At 38.8% G+C, this 24,521-nt stretch overlaps 1 protein-coding gene across 1 annotated transcript; it reads right to left on the bottom strand.

Moving 5' to 3' along the window:
• Positions 1–14: 14 nt before the first annotated feature.
• Positions 15–24,096, bottom strand: LOC145434544 (DBH-like monooxygenase protein 1). Its single transcript, XM_080311892.1, has 20 exons — positions 23,934–24,096; positions 19,537–19,647; positions 18,779–18,925; positions 18,260–18,347; positions 18,130–18,180; positions 16,568–16,743; positions 16,394–16,504; positions 14,331–14,480; positions 13,484–13,574; positions 13,368–13,418; positions 11,341–11,468; positions 10,094–10,168; positions 9,834–10,035; positions 8,829–8,992; positions 7,513–7,607; positions 5,951–6,107; positions 5,775–5,868; positions 5,173–5,312; positions 1,241–1,336; positions 15–283 (listed from the first exon to the last, which is right to left on the bottom strand). Exons 1-20 carry the CDS (start codon positions 24,081–24,083, stop codon positions 98–100), a joined length of 2,463 nt encoding a protein of 820 aa, XP_080168018.1. The 5' UTR covers positions 24,084–24,096; the 3' UTR covers positions 15–97.
• Between the last annotated feature and the right edge of the window lie 425 nt (positions 24,097–24,521).

Raw genomic sequence — 24,521 nt, forward strand, 5'->3', positions numbered from 1 at the left:
AAATGATACAGAAACAGTTGCCCAGTACTATTTATTTCGCAATTATCCAAAAGGAGAAATTCGTTCTGTCAGTAATAATGATCATACAGTAATAAGATCACGTTTTCCGAGTCACAGCCACCGCAGCGCCCAAGATCAATATCACCATGGCGGCTGCTAGACCAGACATAATCTTGACAGAAGAATCCTCGAGATCATCAGCGCCTTGCCCTGCTCCCGGACATATCGGTTGATCTTCCACATAGTCATTAACCCTTGGAAGAACAAATTCATCGCGGAAAGGCTGTAAGTAAGACCGTATACATGAGAACAAAGAAACCGAAGATCGATCGATAAATCTATACCACACCGTCCCATATCCTCGTTTGTAGTTCATAACGAGTCCGCCGTATTGGAAGATGGTATTCGGTTTCATGAAAGGTATTTGATGAATAGGCCCACTACCCAGAGGTGATCAGTGACGAATTACTTTTACTCTATTGGTGTAATCAAGTAGGTCTGGCGTACTTTCACTACTTACTAATGCAGTATATTTTTAGACTATATCGCAACACTTTTGCGTAAACTGTTTTTCAGGCAAAACTACTTGCTTTTCACACTTGAATTTCGTATCGGAGCATCACATTTGCTGTGTTCTTCGCCATTTTCGCACTATCGTACGCACACTACATCAGTAATAGAGTTACTCATGACAAAGGGGAATGGGTTAGGTCAGTGGTTCTCAATAGGGATGGTGCGAACCCCGGATGGTTCGTGTTCGTGTGAACGCGAACCTTTTTGAAAGGTTCAGTGTGAACGCAATCGTGAACATGTGACGTCACGTGACGTCATAGTGCTGATTCCAACCGTACATTTCAGTAAAGTGATATAATAATGTACACGATACCGAGCGACGACTCATGCCACATTATACTACGATGCTGAAGTACGTGCTGACTTTTCCAACATCACCAACTGCATCACTGGAGCAATCAAATGCTATAATAATCCCATAAAATAAATATCGAGTGGATTTTTACCCACAATTACACCCGAGTAAGTCAAGGAGCATCACTCGGACTCCATGTCCTTGAAATGGCTAACAGAACCGCAATCGCCTATATTCAAGGTGCACTGACATTGACTTTGGCAGACAACTGTGTGACATCATAGCACCGATACGAAATATTCACAGTGGCAAGGTTCGTTTATCTGCCAGTTCGACACTTCATGCGATATGCTCCACCATGAAATACTCTACCATTAGCAATTCTCTCTGATTCAAGCACGTAGTATGAAGAGTCATATTGTCTGTGAAGTCTTGCGCAAACTTTCTCTTCTCATCCGTCCATTTAATCTGTCACAATGATCATACACAACGTCAGATGTTTTACTGTTGAGTTATTGAATTTCTTGTTTTCGTTACACCCCAGGTATGTGACTGTGTAGCCTACATTAGAAATTGTACCATGTAAGTGATATTTTAAGGTTTGAGGATCCATATATATGGCAAATATATACATTAACATGTTGTACTAGTAGGCTACTTGACAGCTGAATGGCGGCACCCGATTTGAGAACCACTGTACTGCAACAAATCTTAATTATTTCTACCATATTGCGTGATGTAAATACTGGAATTCTCCATAGGTCCAGACTTCGGTAAAATAAAGTGTGTTCATGTAAGAATTTGTCAGTTTCTAAGTCAAAACGTTTTTTTCTGGTTAAACTACTTCGTAAGGACAGACAATTCCAACCTGAAATGATGATAAGTAGCACAATTCTAACATTGTGTGCAAATGCGCATAGTTTCCATACATCGCCCTAGGTATGATTTTTATTACAAAACGTAATAAATAAAAGCTTTTATTTACTGACGAATACACAGTAGGGTTGTTCAGAATTGACCGACTTTCGAAAAGTCATGGTTTTCACTCCGTTTCCCATGCCTTATGCCCTCAAAACATATTCTAGCTACTTTTTTCTGCAACTCATCCCTTGCATCCGTGTGCATGTTGAGCTGGAAGATTATCGGCTAAAAATGGATGATTCCCTTAAAATTTCAGTGCCGCGATTTTACTTAGCCTACTAAAATGTCATATATGTCAGGGTTTAAGCAGCTGCTGTGGTTTGAGGTGATACAAAACCTCACTATAGATATTTTTCCGAGTTCAGAACACCATTATCATATTGCACACTGCCTTGGAAATCGTCAAACTTACCTAAAACTTAGCATCGTTTTGTACGATTCGCCATGTAAAAGAATATAACTGTAAATGTTTCATACAATTGCAAAGCGACATTGTAAATATTTTATTATTCAATGAAACGTAAGAACATAACGGAAAATGGATAACGAAACGACACAACATCACAAAGAGACGGATTAATTTGACAAAAATCCAATCCCAATCAGCTGGATGAATTGGTCGGTTTTGCGAAATGTTGAAAATCTTTGCCGGAGATCTTCCACGGCGTGTAGGAGATAGGCTTGCAGTTTTCTTTCGTGTGGTATGTGCATAGCGTGATCGGTATTTAATTTCATCATACGCGCTGCTGTACCGTTGCGTTTTTGACCATTATTCACAAATTCTCAAGCACTCATGCAACGCGGATCACTATGCCATTCTGACACTGGAATACTCGACCTGATGGTGTTCCACTCAGCTATATCATCAATATGAATCACAATTCAGTCCGAATCGAATACGCAATTAAAAACATGACATAGGTATCAGTCATGGAATAGGTTTACAGGAGCTTTCATAATCACAAATGCAGATGAATGATCAGATGAATAATGTGCATTTTGTGCGACTTCGAAATGCTATGGGGGGTGTCAGCTGCATGTGAATAAGATATAGATGTGTTCTGGCTGTAAGTTCACCTTGGTTACTTCATGCTGCTGCAGGCCGTCTTCTAGGTATGTTCAGTCTTATTCTTGTTGTCTGATTTTAACATTCAACACTTTATCTTTGCCGCGAATCATTCCTAATCTGGGATCTCCCTAATCATGGTAGGAGGTTATGTCTAATAGTTCTTTAAACGTCCGAAATGATCATTTTTGCCTCAATTTTCGAAATAGCTTTGCTACATTCCATATCTTACACAGTGCAGCTACAAAGTCACTTTTTGATGTTGCCACATATCCTTGATCTCGGTCAGCTAAAGCAAACAGACTTTTGGCAGATGATAAAGATATTTGACAGCATAGCATTTTACCATGATCGGAGGCCCTAGATTAGGAACGATTCTTGCCAAAGATGAAGAATTGCTAGTTGAACTCAGGCAACAAGAAATAAAACTGAACTGCTAGAGGTACACCACAGCAGCAACTGGCCAAGTAAACATACAGAGAACTCTTCTGTATCTGCACAAGCAGCTGATTCTCAACATGGCCGTGATTTTGAAGTTCCGCAATATTAATCCGATCATTCATCAAATTTACTACACTGAAGGTCACTGTAAACCAAATAAACAACAGAGAGCTCTGCCAGGTTTTTGATCGTTGATTTGCTTGAGACTACTTCTTCGTTCACATTGATTGGATGATGGTAGAACACCATTAGACGAGTCTTCCTGTTTCAGAATGGCATAGGTATCCGCATTTCATGAGTGCTCGGGAATTCGTGAATAATGGTCAAGTACGCAAAGATCCAGCAGAATGTATGATCAAAGTAAATACCGAACACGCTATGTACATACAAGACGACAGAAAACAGCAAGCCTGTCTCTTGCAACCCGTGGAAGATCTCCGGCAAAGAGTTCAAAATTTGAAAAATCCACCTATTAATCTGATTGGTATTGGAGAATCTTCTCAAAATAATCCATTTGTTTGTTATGTTGTGTCACTACGCTATCCATTTGCCCGTAATGTTCTTACGTTTCATTGAATAATAAGATATTTACAATGTCGCTGGGCGATTGGATGGTGCTTTTACAGTAGTATTCTTTTACATGGTGAATCGTGCAAAATGATGCTCAGTTTTAGGTAAGTTTGAGGATTTCCCATGCAGTGTGCAGTATGAAAATGGTGTCCTGAACTCGGAAAAATATCTACAGTGAGGTTTTGCATCACCCCGAGCCACAACAACTGCTCAAACCCTGACATATATGCAGAGGTGGTCTAAGTAGTCACCGTCGCTACTCAAGTAGAAGTAGGAGAGGTGGTTCACTGGTGAGTAAGTAAGTAGGTATTCTACGCTTATTTTTTTTCCCGAAACGGAAAACTGTCAAGTAGAAGTAGTCTTAGATCATAACTACTTAAAAAGTAGTGTGAGTAGGCAAAATCTACTTCAAGTACTTCAAAAAGTAGAAGTACTTTGTTACTGACGACCTCTGCATATTTGGCATTTTAGTAGGCTAAGTAAAATCGCACCACTCAAATTTTAGGGAAATCATCCATTTTCAGCCGATGTTCTTCCAGCTCAACATGCACGCGAATGTAAGGGATTAGTTACAGAAAAAAGTAGCTAGAATATGTTTTTAAGGCATGAGGCATGGGAAACGCTCTGAAAACCATGACTTTTTGAAAGTCGGTCAATTCTGAACAACCCTAATGCACAGCATATTCATGGCACGTTGATAGAAGCAAGATGGTAGTAGCCTATACCTGTCATCAATTCAATAATTCAAGCCAATACATCAATCAGACCATTCTCAAGTCCATGAGCCAGAGAAGGTCCCGGATTTATTATCGATTTACAAGTATTCGAACCTATTTCGTCGACAGGCAGTTATCAGTGGAATTTCCCTGCTATAGTTACACATACAGCGGATTTTTTCGTCGTTGCAATTTCAACTTTCCCACTCAAACAGTATTAATTCAAATTCTGTGATCCGAGATCCAGTCCACCTCTCACTATCGCAAGATGGTACACTTTTAGCGAGAAGGGTGTATATTTCCATCAATGTACCACCCCGATATAGGGTTGTGCCGAGGGATATATGACTGCGATATACCCATGCCACACAAAACCTGAATCCACCTCAGTCACATACCGCGGTATAAATCGACTAAAACATATTAATCTAAGTATTGCATGCAAATAGGTACGTAGGAAGGTATGTGCGTAGGTACGAGGGATATATGACTGCGATATAATTCTGAGTTAGGATCTGGTTTCGTGTACCATATTTTTCGGACCTCGAAGTGTGAAGACACCCTTTTCGCTAAGATTGTAGACTACTTACATCATCCAATACATTCCTCGCAAATATGGCCATCGCATTTCGAAAATCCCCACGCATTTCATTTGCAACTCTCACGAAGTCGGTCGTTTTCAATGAAATATTCAATCCGGCTGCAAGCTCAAAGAACACCTTGGGATCGTCTACAAGTAAATATAGGTCCCATTTAGTATAGTTCAATGCAAGATACAATATATGAATAGTTCATGCTGCGCAACAGGTTCAAGATATTTATTGTCAACGCCATCTCTGGCTAGTAGAATATTTGTTAGATATCAAACAAATTTCTTCGTCAATTCTACAAGCATATGATGATGCAATTGATTAGAAATCTGAACGCGAAACTGTTACCTTGGTCACTTCGATTCAATGGTTGCACTTTTTGTGGTACTAACGTTATGGATCCCTAGTGAAATTGAAAAATGTCATGCAGGGAACATTAGGTTAAGATTCACGACAAATATGTCTCTATATAGGTTTCGACAATAATTATTTCAATGCTTCTGTCCATGATCTGCGATCAGTGCTCAACTGCTCATGCACGAATCCGGTTAATAATCTCCCTAAATAACTGCAATATTGAGTGTAGGCTACAATATTCCTACCAATGTTCGCTCGTGAACCACAGGTACTCATCTTCATCGGCGGATAATGCATGATAAATGCTACACACATCTCACTTGTTGTTGGTAGGCCTCCCTTAAACATATAAGAACAATTCAGCTTGAAACTACTGGTAAACTGTTTCATAAAATATGCTTGGAAAAATAGATCTACCCACAGTTGTGACTTTCTTCCTATTCGCAGTTGAGTAGTCACATTCCAAGGTCAAGGAGTCTCCCCTTTTCAGTATTATGGGCTCTTCAAAGTATTGCGTCTCCTGATAGACGAAATCGTAATATTCATCTCGTGCCATCGCCTGTAGTTCCATTCCATTCCTATGATGACCCATATTAAGGGCAATAAATGAGATAATAGTCGGCAACGGCATTCAATTTTGGTCACTGATGTGGCTCCAGAATCATTATTACTATTAGTATTGGTATTGTAAAAAGTAGTAGTGTTGCTTATCTTCCATAAGGAAATGGTGCGCCACCGTGGCACGGTCGGTAATTACCTTCTTGGAGGTACCGAACTTGAATATACAATTGAATGGTATATTCATATTGATATAAACCCGAATATTTTTGGCTGACACTCGTCAGGGGTAAACGTCAGCAACTAGAATTGGAAAGAAATTTTTTTATCAGCAATCGTATCAGCAATATCAGCAATGGTATAAGTTACTTCATAACATAATTTAGCTTTTATTATACGGGTCTTGGGAATCAGAACACCATCAAAACTTGCGAAAGTATATTTAAGGAGTTGCCGAAATAGGATAAAGTATTCAAAGGACAGTAAACAACATGTCACAACTGATACGGAAATTACAAGCAATAAAAGTATTAAAATCGACTGAAGCATCATATCTTTGAAACACATCGACTAAAGTTGCATCACAAATGTGCAAGTTTGAAGCTGTATGCTGTGATAGAAATATCGAAGCTATGCCGATATGCTCTTACACGTTCCAATGAAGCAAATAGTCCTAATACGAAATCTAACCTCTATGGTGCATACTACTATAGCATATCCTTGAAAAGCATGTTCGGGTAATTCATCTTACTCGGCAAACATATATTTACAGGTTACCTGTATAATGGATATCTGCTACAACCGATCGCCACTAAGCACATCTGCAAATCAATGCGACAATATAGCTAAAACCAAATGTAAATAGTAGCCCACTGCTTTAGCTGTTTTATATCCTTCTTTTTATGTTTCTGCCTCAACCTGTACACGAGTACGGAAGATATCGACTGTGGACGCTGTTTGTTTGTGGTATTCATGGTGTTTGTCGACTACCATGATCATTTACACCGAACCGATATTCTTCATTTTTAATCCGTAGCCGCCGACTTGTAGCACGGCCCACATCTAGGCTTTTGAATAGTATATTCATATTGAAATGAACCTGAATATTTCGGCTGACTAGTGTCAGCTATAAATATATATAGTGTTCAATTTTATATTGAAGTTCTGTACCTCAGAGAAGCTCTTCTGGGCTCTTATGAAAACCCCACACATCAATAAGATGGTGAGGCGGAGCCTAGATAAACCTTCAACACGTAGATAAAAATTCTGGAGTCAACCACCGTCGGACTCGAGCCTCAACCCATGGGTGTTGCAACTGTGGATTATAACGCTACGGATTGTGGACGCATTTAAATCATATGCTAAATCATCAAAAGTATCAGCACGCAAATCAATTCGATTCCTGAAAGAAAGTACTCGTAATACCTGAAATGGCGAAGTCTCATCGATCGGCCAGCTAGATGGGAATGAAAGAAGACTCCGAAGACTTTTACTTCAGACACGCCCGCTTTTTCCATTCCCTTCGAAAATGGTAGCAATTAACTTTCATGTATAATGCAATCCTCAACCCCATCATTAAGTGATCCCCACAAAGCCTTTTAGAATGAACTCCGCCTAATAATTATTAGTCTAAATAAAATGTAGGAATAGTTCAGAAATACGCGCTGCTATCCCGTGTCACAGACAAAACATGTTATTTGCATCAACATCAATAGCAAAGACGCAAATCAACCAGGTTTGAAGTTTTCGGAATAAAAAATGGACATATATGACTTTCATCGCGTTTGTTTCGAAAATCATAGAAATAGAAAAGTGTCGGTGGTTCCTATCTGGGGAGCGTACGCCTGATATTTCCAAGATGCTCGATGGTCCTGGCGTATACTGCAACCGAATCCCGAGTTCCAAACAACGCACCCACCAGATTCGAAAGTACGTATAAATACAGCATTCACCCCTTACCTACCCATAACAAGAAATTCAAATCATGGATTGAATTGAATTACTGCATCATAATGATAAAAAAAAGTTATTTGCGTCTGGTTTGAGCTTTTCTCGTTGCGTCTCGGTTCAAATTTAAATAATCGGGGTATCAGTTGATGCGCTATCAGTTGATGCGCTATTTCCCAATGATCGCTTCCAAATGTCTGTTGAGAATTTTAGAGAATGTTAAGAGCCTGATTTATCTAATATACATACAAAGCAGATGAGACCCGAGAGCTAGCAAATTTGTTAAAACCAGGGGTGACGTTATTAATATTTCCGATAATAGTTGTTATTAAATATATGTAAATCATTACTTCAGGCTGCGTATCTGAGGTCGGTCACAAATTTTGTTTTCGCCCTCACCTGTTGTTATTAAGACGACGTCAGTTCTGGAAATAGAGTAAGTTGAAGAAGAGTTACCCTGTTGATTAAATTGAAGCCTAAATTAAGGATTTGGAAGCAATGGAGCAATGTCAACTATTCTACCTAGTGCTGTCATCCACATTTTCTTTTATCTTCATTTTATTGTTGGTTTTTTCTTTAAATTGATATACATGTACTTTTATCGATGGGAAGTGATAGCGGTCGATGAAGCACATTTTTCCAAGGAGGCGTCAAGTAGAAAAGGTTACAAACCATTGGTTTGGAACTGCATATTTGTCTACAAACCCTTTGTACTTCTCTGTCCATATGCCTCTCTTCCACGTTGATTGCGGCACGATATCGTTGACTTTTGTTAGCAATCATAATAACAATACCTTGGATACACATTCTTCCCTGCAATGTCCTCCAATCCTGTATCTACCAGCGCCTGGAGGGACCCATATCGTTGGCAGAGTTTGAGAAACGTCGAATATCGATGATAGAACTTCTGGTTTCTCTCGTACGAATGACAGTCTCATCCCAGAATTATCAAAGAATTCTAGTAAAAATCGCAGAGGGTCAATGACGGATAACTACAGGTTTACCCATTTCTACAAATTACTACTTCCAATTCCACCTAACAGTTTTTTGACCAAACAACTTTTTAAATTTTAAATTTTGTAAAGTATATCTAGAGAGTAATTTTGTGACATGCTTACATTACATTATGAATGAAATATCATGACAACTTGGGAGAAGAGTCCATGTATGATGGTAACCCAATCAATAACTGCCTAAAGTATGTGACTCACTGACAGAAGTGGTCAGTAACGAAGTACTACTACTTTTTGAAGTACTTGAAGTAGATTTTTCCTACTCACACTACTTTTTAAGTAGTTATGATTTTAGACTACTTCTACTTCTTCTTGACAGTTTTCAGTGTTGTAGCCAAAAATAAGCGTAGAATACCTACTTACTTACTTAATTGTGAACCACCACTCCTACTTCTACTTGAGTAGAAATCCCGGCGTTACTTCTACTTCTACTTGAGTAGCGATGGTGACTACTTTGACCACCTCTGCTCACTGACCAAATCTACTTTATAACTATTCACATGAGTACTTTTCATATCCTCATTTTTCATTTCTACTGATAGTAGTAGTATTTGAAATTGATACTTCTATTTAAGATTAAAGAAAAATTTACAGCGTATCTTCTATTTTAACATCGGCAGCAATGCTGAATACTTTGACCAGCTCTGATGAAATCAATCTTTGACATATGTCTTAAGCGGAACGATGTCCAACATCCATAGTCGCCTATCCCATCGATGTTCATTGATCCAGCAGGATAACATAGGCTCTAATGATGAAATTCTCATAAATCCATATTATGCATACCCTTTTTCTCGGGGTTATCGTAATGCATCTCAATCATCACATATTGCGGGTGGTCGAGTCCACCGAGGCGGTATCCGCTTTTTCGAGGATATCTCATCCCTGTCGAACCTACCGCCCACCCCCCTAGTAACTTGTTGCACCCCATCGAGAACGGGTGTATATCTTGATAGCACTGGTACTCTCGTTGAAGCTGTTCCTCCGTCTGCATGTATGGAACATTTATGATACGGGGCATGATATTCGGAATCTTCGCCACTTACGATATCCACATCACAAATGTAGGTGATCATGTGATGCACATTTCTTTCGTTTTCTTTCTTTATGATGGGTTGCAACTGTAGCACGATGAAAGGTGGCATATCATTACTGTAGACGCCTGCGAAGCAACTGCAAGCGCAGCCATACGTATCATGCAGGGTAGAGGTCGGTACCCTATGGCTAGCGAGCCCTATAAGGCTCTTCACAGTAAATTATATGGATCGTCGATAACTTTGAGTAGCAATTAATTAGCATCTTATTTATGAATATTGCTGCAACTTTTTGTAGATTATCACAACGGCCAAGATCACTATTTTTGTGGAAGCTGAGGAAGGTATTTGTGAGCTCACGAAATTGGCGTATCCAAAAGTTTCAGGTTAGGATCTTGGAGCCCTGCCGTTGAAATCCCTAAAATGTATGTAGTTTTTTTTTGTTATAGGGCATACGGCACCTCGAAGAAGATGGCGCGTACATAATTGCATGGTCTTTTATGAATTACCATGTAACATATATAAGGCGACTATAACTCTTTTGAGAAAAAAGGTTTCCCACTCTGGTAGGTGAGAAAACTGATTATATTGCAAGCAATTGGAAAATAACCTAATTTCCAATCTAGAATGCACTTCTTGATGTTTGTTTTTTCTCTGTCAATGGATTATGACGATGTCAAATGCGTAAAGAAATTATCCATGCAACTCGGAGAGAAAAAATCTGTAAGTATCCTCTCAAGTGCAAATGGAAACCACTATTCAGACACACGTCAAAATTACTAAAAGCAGAAATCTAACACAAGACTTGTTTCAGGAGTAAGAAGTTTTAAGAAGATCATTGGATAAAAAGTCGCAGGCTTTGTCACTAAATCACGAGTTGTAATTTTCAGATTTTCAGGATTCATCGCTGCCACTAGCGCGTTATTGCGCCCTAATACGTGCGATGTTTCGATATCTAGAATCTAGTTTGTCATAGTCTAAAATTTACGCAAGACATGACGCAGATCCATAACAAACCACATTATCCTTGGCAAAACTTGAGAAGTTGAGTGAGTACTTTTCCGGATGCAAAAAGTGTAGCATTGGAGGCGTCAATACCTTGAACCTAACTCAACTTGCATAAATAGTGTAAGTAAAAAAAACTATTCGAAAAATCCAACACGGAAATAAGTATATTTACATACGCTTGTGACTGTTTCGCGGTCCCAATGCAGACTATACTTCACTCATGCCACTGCACAACTAATTATATCACTTACTCCAGTAGCGTAAATAGTTTCATTTGCCTCTGTTAGCTTAACGAACTTGCAGGAGTAATATGTCTCCACCGGGGGAACGCGGAAGTCACCTCCGCGCAGGTCGATATGTGATTCCTCTCCAGTATTCCCTGTAAAAATTTCCGCCGGGAAATGTAATGACTTTTTGTCAAGCCGTGATATTGAATATTAACGAATTTGAAACCTTAAATAATTGAAATATTGCAATATTTAGGTCATTGATTGTAGGCATACGTCTTGTCGAAGCAGTAGAGATGGTCTTTACTCAGGTTCAGAGATGTTCGGTGAAAGTGGTGAGCGTTGGCGCTCAAGTAACGTAATAAATTACTACTCATGTAAAAGAGTAAGGTGCTATTTATAGGAGACATGTCAAACCTACTTGATGTGAATTTCGAATACAAAAGTACAAAAATTACCCAGGTAAGTAGTTTCAAAAAATATGCTTGGTTTTGACAGTTCGCGTACGTTAAGCAGATGATCAGAGGATCTACTCCACCAATCACAAAAAAGAAATATTAACGTCCTAATGAAAATAAAGTGACGTAACAAATAGGAGCAACTAAGGAGAATATGTACAATCGGTGCAGAAACAATGCGGATAAACTGTACAGGTGAATCGAGGCCGGAAGACATTACAAGCTAATCAAAGACACGATTTACAATAAGTTACCAAGTTTAGCATCGAGAAAAGAGCAAATTATTCTGTTTCGATTGTTATCAGGCCATTGTCGGCTCAATTATAACCTACACAGGATTGGGTGCAGTGATTCCCCCTTACGTGAACAATGTTTGTTGCCTGGAACCGTCGATCATTATCTATTGAACAGTTTTATGTATGTAAGGCAACGTGCGAATCTGAAACGCAATATTAAAAATGATAGTATTTTTAATACAACAGAATTATTAACACGTAAATAGCCTACATGTTGGGGCATGGGATTCATTATGTCAAGAAAACACGACGCGTAATTTAAATGTTTATGTTTCTGAACTTGTAGTGTAACTACAAATCATTCAAATATGTTTATGTAAGCCTTCGCCGATGCTTTTTCTCTCATTCGGTTATTTATTGGATGACAAGTTTGTGTAGCTGTCAAATGCGTGGGACGGTGTGACGCAAAAAGCTTTAATGTGAAAAGCCTCACTATTTCTTTTTCTTTCGTCTTTACCAATAATAAGAGTAATAAAGGTGCATTCGGTAGCAATATATATATTCTTATAAACATATATTCATTTTCCATGATATAGGGGCTTTTACACTTGGTTTTCATAACTATTTGACACATAAATCTGGTGAAAGCATACCCAAAACCAATTATCAATTTTAAACAAAATGAAACCTGCAGAATGTAAGTACTTTTGCCTGAAAAGCTGCTAATTAGGAGAAGTAGTAAACCTTCTTTCGTACTCCGACAAAGTAGAGGTACATACTAACGTGGCTACGGTTTTTTACTATTTCCATTTTCTCCTGAGTTTTTTAGACAAAACCACTGACTATTTTCACTTCTTTTTTTTATATTTTGTGAAGCAAAAGGAGCTCGGCAGATGTTTGTAATACTTTCAGGAGTGAATTTGACATAAGTTGCGATGGGATAGATGTGGAATATGTTTTGAAATATGCACCTAGTTGTATTGTCATTAGTCGGTATTCGTCAGTGACGAAGATACATCCTGCAACTTCGAGTATAGTCACGATTAATTGTTGGGAGTCTATGCAGCCCATCGGCTAAATGTAACTTTTGATCTTACTCCAGTAATTTCCCAATTTTCATATTCTACTCCCACTCGAAGCAGTTTGGGAATGTTCCGAAAATCGCTACGTCTACCAATAATCCAGTTGAAATTCATGGTATTACTTCTACTTGAGTACAAATCCTGACTATATTTAGACACCACTTGAAATCACTCAATTGATTAGGCTCTGTCCAGTCAGTAATGAAGCAATATGTTGGCACAAATACTATACTGCCAACAATATTTTATTCCTCTCCACAGGAATATTTACTCACCTGCGGACGCTTTGTATTCAGAAGGATATATCAGTTGCAGACTTCTGCCACCTGTATGACAACATGTCCAAAGCGTCACGGGTCGATATTGCGATATTGTAGTTAATAATTTGTACCTCGATTCCGGTGATGGTAATATCTGGAACTTGGGCTGTGATCTTTCAAATCTTCTTCCCCATACGACCACAGTACTCTATATGTTGACGGCTGGCGAAAAAGTATCATCAATGTATCGCATGAGGGTGGAATACCGAGTACGCTTCCAATCAACCCATATTATCATATCTAAGATCGTAGTCAGCTGGCATGGATGAGGAAATCGAACGATATTTAGCATGTGGACACATTACTTCACCCTTACAAACGCCGATGACATGTCTTTTCATATGATGTACTATCAACGGAAAAGTTATAAAGCACTCAATGAATATGCTATATTCGTTCATGAAAAGGAAAAACAGCGTTGCTAGCTACATGTCGACATTTTTTGTTATACCTTGCAAACAGAAAATACTGTTTTAGATCCTCGATATGCGAATGTTTGTTGATTTCAATTTGCAAACAATTTACCAGATTATAAAAATATGGAGGTTTATGTAGACGTCGATATCACCTTGTAATGAATGCGTATTACGGCTTACCGAGGGACAGGGGTGCTTAGAACCCTAAATTTGTTTGTGTTCTTTGCGTGAAACCGCCTTAAATTTATTGTAATCATACATACTTCTAATTTAAAATTTGGGATGTTTATGACTAAAATAAGATGCTATCACTTTGAGCAACCTAATGTCTAAAAAGAGCTCATCAGTTTTGCAAATGGTGCGTCATTAACATCAATAATTGAAAAGCTACCAGAGGACAAAAACAGGTCCGCCCGGCCCCCGTCCTGGTCATTCTTCAATTATATCAAAAATAAGTGCTGATAATATAAATTATGGTGCTGCACATACTGATTTTTCCCACCAGTTGTACATCCATATCATCGGGGTTGCAAGTTAACCGTTTTCGGCGAATTGTGACTCCTGTATGAGTTCCATTTTCCCAGCCGGTCACAACCTCAACATTTTGTTCGTCGTCCACATCCGGCACCCCGTTTCTATCGGAATGGCAGTCCTGCAAATATCGATCGCAGCTCCTCAGCACCCACATATTTCAACTGTAGCTTAACATAGACAGATCTGCCATAGATATAGATCAAAAACAATGTCAGACTGAAATTACTGGTATCAATGTGAATAGAAATAGCTCAACCTCGAAATTTGCTAATTTCATGACTATAAACAAAGTAGAACTACATATGCCTCATCACTAAGGCGTTTTGTCAAAATTTTGTCAAAATTGTATAAAAAGTCAGAAATTTTTTGCAACCTGCGTTTCGTTGGTATCATAGATGTTTGCATTGTCGGTGAACTTTTCATCTGACATTTTACGGCTTGCAGCCTACTTTATGGGCCTGCCGTTGTAGACGGTGCATTGTCTGCTCATTGTGAATCATAAACGGTCAAATAAAACGAATGGGTTGACATGGTGTTATGCGCAACGTATCGCGATATCTTCACTGACACGGTGTGTCGCCAGCACTGTACGCGAAACTTCAGTGTTGCCACCCAACAACCGCCGCTGTTGAACGTTCTTTCCCCATTCTTTTGCAAGCTACTTAGTAAGGACAGACCCCTTCTACTCGACAATGTAGGAAACTATTTTTCGTTGTACTGCAATAAATTTCAAATAATTGTCCCATAATGCATAATGTAACTACTGGAATTCTCCATAGGTCCAGATTTCACTAAAATAAAGTTTTTTTTCGTGTAAAAATTTGACGCTTTTCAGTCAAAAAGTTTTTTCAGGTCAAGCTACTTAATAAGGACAGACAGTTTCAACCAGAAATGAAGAAAAGTAGTACAAGTCTAACATTGTGTGCGAAAAAACGCCTAATTTACTTACATGAGGGCAATATTTTGTAAAAATTAAGTTTTTTTAAGGTAATGTCAGAATTTTCATTTTTAGTTCCTGATTTTTACGTTTTTAGGTAACAAAAAATCGCCCTACTCATCACACTTTCTAGTTGTCGTGTTCTGTGTCCGTATACTCCTTGTGGCTATTGTGATCCATGATAACCCTCGGGGGACCAATACACAAAAATAAAATAATTACTCACAACTATAGAATTGCTACGCTTATATTGAACACTTCAAAGAGCACTGCAGCCATAGGGTCGAAATTGATCATGAGCAAGTCGTGATTTCTAAATTCTAATACAGGCCTAGAACCTTTATAGAACATTGACAATATCAAGAACTGAGTCAGTTGTGTCGTTCCCGAAGTCGACCACAGATGGGCGGGGAAGAGAATACTATGATCACTGATCAGTGATAGACTTTTGTACAGAAGTGAAGATGACCTTGGGAGCTGAAAGATCATCCTGAGGAATGATTACACTATCATGTTGGACAGTTTACACAAGCTCCATTGAACAGATAATCAAATTATAATCCCGTAAATCCATTAGTAAGCCATAACTGGGGAAGATCGCCTACTTGGTCCACAATTGTGGTACAACGGTAGACTATGTGCACTAGGGCTGTTCAAAAATAACTTTTTTCCCCGGATTCAATCCATTCACTGAATAAATGTCAGGTTACTCTAAAAAAAGCTGCTCACCAAATTTGATTCAATTCGAACAAGTATACGACTCCTCAGATCCAATTAAAATTTTTAATTTATTGGGTAAAATTAGAAAAAATTATTTTCAAATTTTTCTGTCGACCCCACGAAATTGTTGAGTTGTCTTCAAAGACGATGCAAAACAAATTTGAGTCAATTCCAAGCAGTAGAACCGGAGATATTTGAGTTTTTCGTCGATAATTTTACCATCAAGGATAATCCGAGAATTATCAACGAAAAACTCAAATATCTCCGCTCCTACCTACTATCTAAGATTAATAACAATATTAGGATGCAAATAATCAGCCATATAGTACATTTTCTGTCGGACAGCAAGATTTCAGTATATGTAAGTCACTCACCAACACATAAGCACCGTCTTCTTTCACACCCATCATAATGATATCCGCCCCATTCATGGACACTGTACGGCCGAATCCAAGTCCTATCCACCCGGTAGTTGGCGCTACGATCTAGTATTTCACGAATATGACATACATGCAGATATTGGTGAGTTAATGTTACTTTATGAAAACCTGCATTGTAATGGTAGTACTATCAAAAGCCCAAGATAGCGTCACGTGCGTGTCTTCATCTAATATTGCGACGAACGGTAACGCCGGTTCCTGTTCATTCGGCCTGGTCAGTTTCGGTGATGTTGATTTGGCGGTTGCCGGTATGGATAGGGTAAAGATAGTTGTTGATCCGATATCTTTGAAAGCAAAATCGTGTACTAGCGGAAATATGAATGTAGCAGCATATACCTTCGGATAGAAAACTTTTGCAATTGAGGCGCATCCTCATATAATAAAAAGCAGCAGTTGTGGAATAAGAGTATGTATGAAAACAATCACAACACCATACACATGCCCATATTGGCGAGTCGCAACATTATGACCTATAACTAGGGGTAGTGTGAATGTGAGGTTCACGTACGCGTTATTTGTGTGGACTTCAGAAATCTGGATGTTCGCGCTCACAAGCGAACCTTGGTAGGTTCTGCACTGTGAACATTTTTCCTGTATTACAATTTTCCACGTCATTCTAACTTGTCTTAGGTTGAAATTCTTAACATTTCAAATTCTGACCACTCTCCGCAAGGCGCTGGCAGCATGAAAAAAACGCAGCACCAAACGAGCATGCACCTTCAGCCTTCCGTTTGTGAATTTTTTGTGACTCTCTGCATCGAGCTTTGCCCGCAATCGCACAATAGCAAGAACGGAACATACAACATGTAGGAAGTCAGCGAATTGTGCTTAGTCAACATATCAAGGATATTCACTTCAACGAAATTGATGTAAAGAATGCAATGATATATAATGTAAAAAATCTATTGGGCGTACGGGATCTAATTTGATTTGATATCCTTATTGGATACCCTTATTGTATCATAAAAACCAAATCCATCCGATTGTGGTGTTGGCTACTGTATAACTTGTTTTTTGGGATATTATCTGGCGCAATTATAGAAACCGGTGTTTTCACTCTCAAGAATTTATTTGTCCGGTCTAGCCAAGTCCTCGTTGAAATTGTTGGCGACGCAACGGAAGATATTGATTTTGTGGAATTATTATAGCATTTGATTGTTCCAGTGGATACATTAGGTGACGCTTAAAAGGTCAGCATATAATTCAGCATTGTTGCATAATGTGGCCCGGGTCGTCTCTAAGTATCATGTACATCGCTATATTACTTTACGAAAATGTAGGATTGGAATTGAGGTTCACGTTCGCGTACACACAGAACATTTCAAAAAGGTTCGCGTTCACTCGAACCAGAACCTTTCAGCGATATTAATTTTGAAACATTGTAAGATTTAGGCCGATGGTAGAATAATATATGACGGAATATGCCATAAATACTTCAATTTAGTAGCAATATAATACTAATCTGTGTTTATTTAATAGCCCGAGGGCCCTTTCACTATTAATGTGACTAGGTCACCTTATTTGACTGTTTGTAAATTCTAATACGAACTTCTGCAGAAGTTTGCCAGCGTAACACTTCAGGGCCGGTATCAAGACGACAATTCTTAAACAATTTTACGCCAAACACAATACCACTCAATTTTTATTTCATTGAAATATACTTAATTCACCTTTTGAAATCGGGTCTTCTGCGTTTCCCAACAGCACCATTTCCACGGCACCTATAAAGCGAATAATAACATTTCCCTGAAGAATAAAAGTTTTCACATTGAAATTACTGCATCTCTACTGTATATATACCTCTGTTTCTTCCATGATAGTCACTATTTTGCCATTCTCTTTCTTTATCCGAATTTCCGAATGCCCAAAGAATGGTCATGTCGCCATTCTGGGAGAGAAAGACATTTGAGTGGTTATCGTACTGGGAATATGGACATAATAAAAAAAGATGTACTTGTTCATGTATCAGTATAGAAGTGGAATGTTCAATATGATTGAAGAGGTCATATCGGTGGAAAAACACCAATACTGTAACAATGTACTGCAATATAGGTTTATATCTGATATCTCTTCGCTTGGGCTCTGCATTACATACGTTAATATATAATAAATAACAATACGGCAGGGATTATTAAACGTTGAGTGTATAGGTTATATACAACGTATTTCAACGCAGAGGCGAAGGATATTGTGCTTGGCAAATTCTGCATGTACCGGACTAATCACCAAAAGTTCTCTATGGAATCTATTCTCGAAAACGTGATACGCAGGTCCTTTCAACGGTAAAGCTTAATCGCAACTGCAATACTGTATACTTACAGTAATAGTCCTGTCGAAATTGTCATCCAATGTCAGCGACCTTGCCACGATAATTGAGGTATGTGTAGAGTTTTCCCTCGCGCTTATAATATCAACATTTTGTTCCTGATCGATGGTCGGTGGCCCGTTGTATTGTGCGTGGCAATCCTTAACAACACATAGATTAGTAAGAAATGCCTTTGAAATGCAATATATTTATTCGTGCCAACACGAAAACCTCGTATGGACATGAACATAGCCAAGGTACGGACATGACGTCTACAGATCTAAAGAATCAGGAAAGCTAAAGAGTACAAATATATCATACGACAATGTCAATTACGACAATGTCAATTGTGACAATAGGGCGTTGCTGTTTTACTCTCATGGTGGTAGACTACCATAGTCATTTATACCAGTGCCGTGCCTTTTCCCAATTTACAACCACTAACTTTCCATCTTGGTCCATATGTAACACACTACCTACGCAGATGGCGTGAGCCTAGATATCGGTCAGACTCAAACTCACGGCTCAATTGCATTGTGGCCGTTCATTTACCATTATGCTGTTTGAATCCTTAAAAGTAACATTAAGAATATTTTGAAGACTTATAGGAATAATGGAGTGGTGTTTGCATGATTGCAGTAACAAAATGTGTAACAGTGCAATCAATAACAGTGAAAATATATTTTCATAATAGAAAAATGTGCATCTCAGTTTCAATTCAATTGAAATTCATCCACCTTCCGTAAATATCAATCCTGACAAATCAACTTACCCAAAGGTAAGGTTCTCCATTACGCACTCCGCCAATAATCAAATCTGCATTAGCCATGGTCTTCCCGACGCCAAATCCGATACCAACCCATCCCGCAGTAGGTGCTGTAATCTGCGACGATGATGTTTGAGGATTGTAAAATGAATTTACACTGGAGCGACGTTTGTGGACGTTTTGGTGACAGCGCAGTATTTTCAATTGAATGAAACAACTACCAACACTCACCTTAAACGCGTTCATTCATCATACTGTGCATTGTGAACGAATAAAGTGAGCTTACTAGACTTTCACCATGGCGTTAGGCCTAAATAAGGCTATAGATTGTCAAATTGATTCAGTACAACATTCAACTCTCATTCGAGATGGGAACGATTGATCACAGAGTTCATGAATTCCTGAATTGGTCAGTAACGAGTAACGAGGTACTTCTACATTTTCAAAGTAAAATCCAGTAAGTTGTGTCCAATCGCACTGTTTACAAAAGTGTTTATATTTGTTGACTACTGCAAGTTCTACTTTTACATTTCATGGGCATAGTTTATGCTATTTAAAGTTTTTATTAACGCTGCGCGCGATTTAGTGCAACGTATTTTGATATTAATATGAGGACCACTCACCGCCGTCGCAAAAAAATGCAATCTAAAATAAATGAATATAACCACCATTTACTGAAATAAATCCAATTGTGATCGCGATTATAAGATAACGGTATATTCCTAGAGTTGGTAAAGGCCGTTCGGATGCTTTATTCAAAGACAGTTTTTTTTAAACCTGGGAGTTGTTTGCCTTTATTCTGGGGATCACGCAGATGTTGAACGTTATCAGCTTCCAAAATAGGCGGCATGTCTGCGCAAGCTGACCTTTTTTAGTAATCAACCTAACAATCTTTCAGGTGGGCCGACGGTGGTCTGCTAAAACAGGTGTAACGTTAAAAAATAAGCCAAAGTCCACTTTTCCAGATTAGGTCAAGTCATGAGCTGCTAGGTATAATAGGTAATTGCTAGATTGCGGAACGGTAGTTTCAAACGTTATGGAGGCCATACTTAATGTGATGGAATATTTGGTATAGGCGACAATGCGGTGTGATCGGAACCACGCAACCCGGTATCTAAATTATATTCAGCGATACTTTCGTTAAAACACATTTGCCACTCTTTATCTACTGTGCGCGAAGCGCCACGAAAATTCTGGGTATTACATGACTTTTATGAAAATTAAATGTTGGTACTACGTGAAAACAGCCCCGAAATTCCTTGGGCTATCTTTCTTATTGGGGGATTTAACTACTTCTGCTTGACAAACTGAAAATATCGAAAAGTAAGTAAGTAGTTCACAAAATATTACGAAGTAGAAGTAGAAGTAGCGAAAAAAGATATACTTGAGTAAGTATCAGAAGTAAAGGAAAACTACTTGAGTACTTCGAAAAAGTAGAAGTACTTCGTTACTGACCACCTCTGATTGTTCCATACCATACGTACAATTTTCCATACCATAGCAACATTCTTCCATATCAGATTTGATATTTTCTCCATACTTTCCCAGCGGCCGACCTCTAAGATAATGCTCTCTGTTTGTGTATGGAAAATTTCTCAAGCGTTTAAATTTTAATTCTTTTGGATGAAATTACCCATTTAAACAGCCCTGATGCACCAGTTCCACCCCCGATTTCTTTGTGTCATATGTCAGCGATGTGGGTTGGCTAATCATCGAAGACGGTACGAAAAATATATGCGGGAATATTTGTCAATTACAGCAAAAGCGTATGACATGTCAAACTAATGTAGCAACGTATGACTAGCAGTGAAATGGAGAGAGCCTCTACAAAATTACAGAAAACAAACGTGTTGTCCCATTAGAATATATCGTAGAATACAATTATACATCGCTGCAATCATGCGAGGTTTTTCGACAGTGGTTAAAAATGTCCCATTCCTCAGCCAATGCGTGGGTCATACTCATTAGCTTCATTAGCCAGCATCAAGATGCCCACTATCCATTCTTTTATCAGAGATAATTAACAAATTTACGTGACGTTGCTTCAAGACGAGCTACATATTTTGAACTGCAATGCTTATGTCAAACAGATATTGCGGGATGATCACTCGAGCAAAGCGCTGAATATGACTTCCATGTTCAACTAATTGATATAAATATCCATGTAACTGCTACACTCACAGAGTCTACGATTTCAAAATTCCCTTTTGCAATTTACGGTGAGGAAGTGACGATAAGCGAAATGCAAGCTGTAAAGCAGGGCTGGCCAACCTTTTCAGCCAAAGGGCCACATTTGATTGACGAACTGATGCGCGGGCCATTAGCCGCGCGAAGCGCGAAAAACTCTAGAAGTTCATAGTTCAATAATATTGTCACTTGACTATATTGCGGGCCTGCTGTATATCGCTGCGCTCAGTTTGCAAGGAATGGACTATTCGGCGACTGGACATATATCGATATCGGAAGCTTCGACCAACATGCGTCAATCATTTTGTGACTAGGTTTCATATCACTGTAATTTCAAGACGTGCAGTTAGACACCACATTTAAACATATTTTACGTGTTCCCAATATTGTGTGTGCAAATGCATAATGTAGTATCTACCCAACACCTCTAATTCAGAATCAGACACCACATTATGCATTTTATACACAATATTGAGAACACATAAAATATGTTGACATGTGGTGTCTGACTGCTCGCCTCGAATTTAGAGTGATAGTCGACGGTCTTTCTGCGAGCGCAAACGCAAGGTCGCATATGTTGAACGACACTTTGTCTCGTAATCGCGAATATAGTTAGACTCAATCTGATACATTAGGCGTTCTTTCATTTTCACAAAGGCGTAACAATATCAAAAGCAAGAAATCGAGTGACAACATGTTGCGCGAAGCGTGTAGAAGTTTATACTTTTGATAAATCTATCGCAAATTATTCTCCTTGATTGTAGTGTACGAAGATCTACCAAAATGTGACTGGCTCATGAATCTGCTAATGCGTCGGAACTGATATTTTAGTCATCACATCTCAAGTGTGGCGGCCGGACTAATCAAATTTTTGGTTGGCCTTGCAAGTTCACAATCTTTGCAATCCATTTTTGATAATATTACTAATTTCGGAAATTACCTCGCGGGCCACTCAAAACCTTCCTGCGGGCCACGGGTTGGCCGGCCCTGCTGTAAAGCGACAGCGGTTGAATAATATTCGTTTTTCTGATATTTATATTGGAAATATTATCATTGATAGTTTTTTTGCTTCGTATGCTAGTTGCACAATTTTTTTGTCCTAAAATAGATGTCGACCGGGGTGGGTGAGACTGAGTCGCACTTTGAAATGTGAACATAAACCTGTCAGTGAACCATTTTCTGAGGTATGCAATCTATTCGACAAATCGATAGTTGGATCATTGTCAATATTCTGGCAAAATTACCGCAAAGTATGGAATGTATGGAAAAAAATTCCACAACATACTTGGAAATTTCCATACCATACTATACTTGCACATTTCCATATTCCATACCGCAATTTCGTTCCATAGCATACCATACTTCCATACCATACCATACCCTGCCTGTATAACGACAACTGAACACATTTTCGCAGGTTTTACCTATGTGTCTTGTCATCAGTCATTTTGCGTTAACGTGAAATTTCGAAAGTAGCCATCTCCGCATGCTAAAAGTATCCAACCCGTGGACCGATGCTACTTTTGACACGACTTACTTGAGTGCTTTTTATACTTTTCATTTTCTATAGGCAGGAGAAGAAGTTCTAACATGTCTGAGAAATTCCTACTTCTCTTCCTAATAGTAAAAATAATTATAGTGGTAATTACGTAGCATAAAATTTCCGGCGTTTCTTCCGCATACGCATGAGTAGCAACGTAGACTAGTTTGACCATATTGTCCTATATGGTGTGGGAGGACACAAGCAAATCTCACGGCTCAGTGAAATTGGTTACGTCGCAATTTCCATTTTATCAAAGGCAATTTGACGGTGATTTTTGACCGGCTTGCCGAGCATTAAATTTGGTAAAATGGGTGTCAATCGAAAGCTACCGCAATACTAATTGCGAAATAGAAATTTTATTCTGTTCGTGGTCCTGGAACCTCGCAAAATCAGCCTCGAATGTTGCATTATAACGGAGTTTTGTATTGTGACGCAACAATGCCGACTGGGTGCAGTTAAGGAGCAACGCAAACCACAAGCGTGTTGGCCATTGTTGCGCAACAGATTGAGCATTCACACTCTCACTCTCGTGCGCACTTGCTCCTGAGCTGCTAAGACCAGAGTAGACGGACATCGTGTGTTCACGGTCGCAGGTTGAACACGCCTTTTATAGTTGACAATTACCACTGTTCATAAGATAAGCCATGATTACGATTCGTACGCGCAAACTCACCTCCATTTCGATTGCGTCACCGTCATCCCTCCATTGCAATAGAAACCCTGGACCTAATGCCCTAGCATTGGACCACTCTTCGGACATAGCGCTGCCTGACAGCGCAAGAAAAACGATGAATATTGAACAATACATACCTGTAACATACATATAGTTCGATTCCAATCTAATTATGCAGTCAGAACTAATCAAACGTCAATTTGCACTGTATTGACCAACTTAGATATTATGTATTTCGATCAACAAAACACCATACACCTCTCGGAAATCGCAATGTAAAATTACGATAACGAATACAGCTATTCATTACCCTTAAAATGTTGTTGTTCTGAAATCTCACGAAGCACCAAGTACAATTTGCCCGGGGCCTTGTACATAGTTATTTTAAATCATACGATATCGAATGATTCCATTCCCACTGAAGTGACGTCGAAAATTTTAAGTGTGTATAAACTACCATAGATCTATATTTAGGCAATTTCGGAAGAACAAGTTTTTTATATTGGATCTGCGACTGCGGTGCAACACATGTGGAGCACACGGTTGTTCAAACTTCGTATGACTCGCGAATCATGCCCTAAAGTTTAG

The sequence above is a fragment of the Botryllus schlosseri genome, chromosome 2 (assembly GCF_051294905.1).
Source record: "Botryllus schlosseri isolate E-star chromosome 2, Bs_hap1, whole genome shotgun sequence".
NCBI lineage: Eukaryota > Metazoa > Chordata > Ascidiacea > Stolidobranchia > Styelidae > Botryllus > Botryllus schlosseri.

What these genes read in the sequence shown, in the direction of transcription:
- LOC145434544 (XM_080311892.1), bottom strand. Translation starts at nt 24,083, where the DNA reads ATGTATGTTACAGGTATGTATTGTTCAATATTCATCGTTTTTCTTGCG. An exon ending in ATGGAGAACCTTACCTTTGG is followed by an intron (nt 18,926 to 19,536) that starts GTAAGTTGATTT and finishes TGTGTTGTTAAG; the next exon opens with GATTGCCACGCACAATACAA. An exon ending in AAGACGGTGCTTATGTGTTG is followed by an intron (nt 14,481 to 16,393) that starts GTGAGTGACTTA and finishes CGATATTTGCAG; the next exon opens with GACTGCCATTCCGATAGAAA.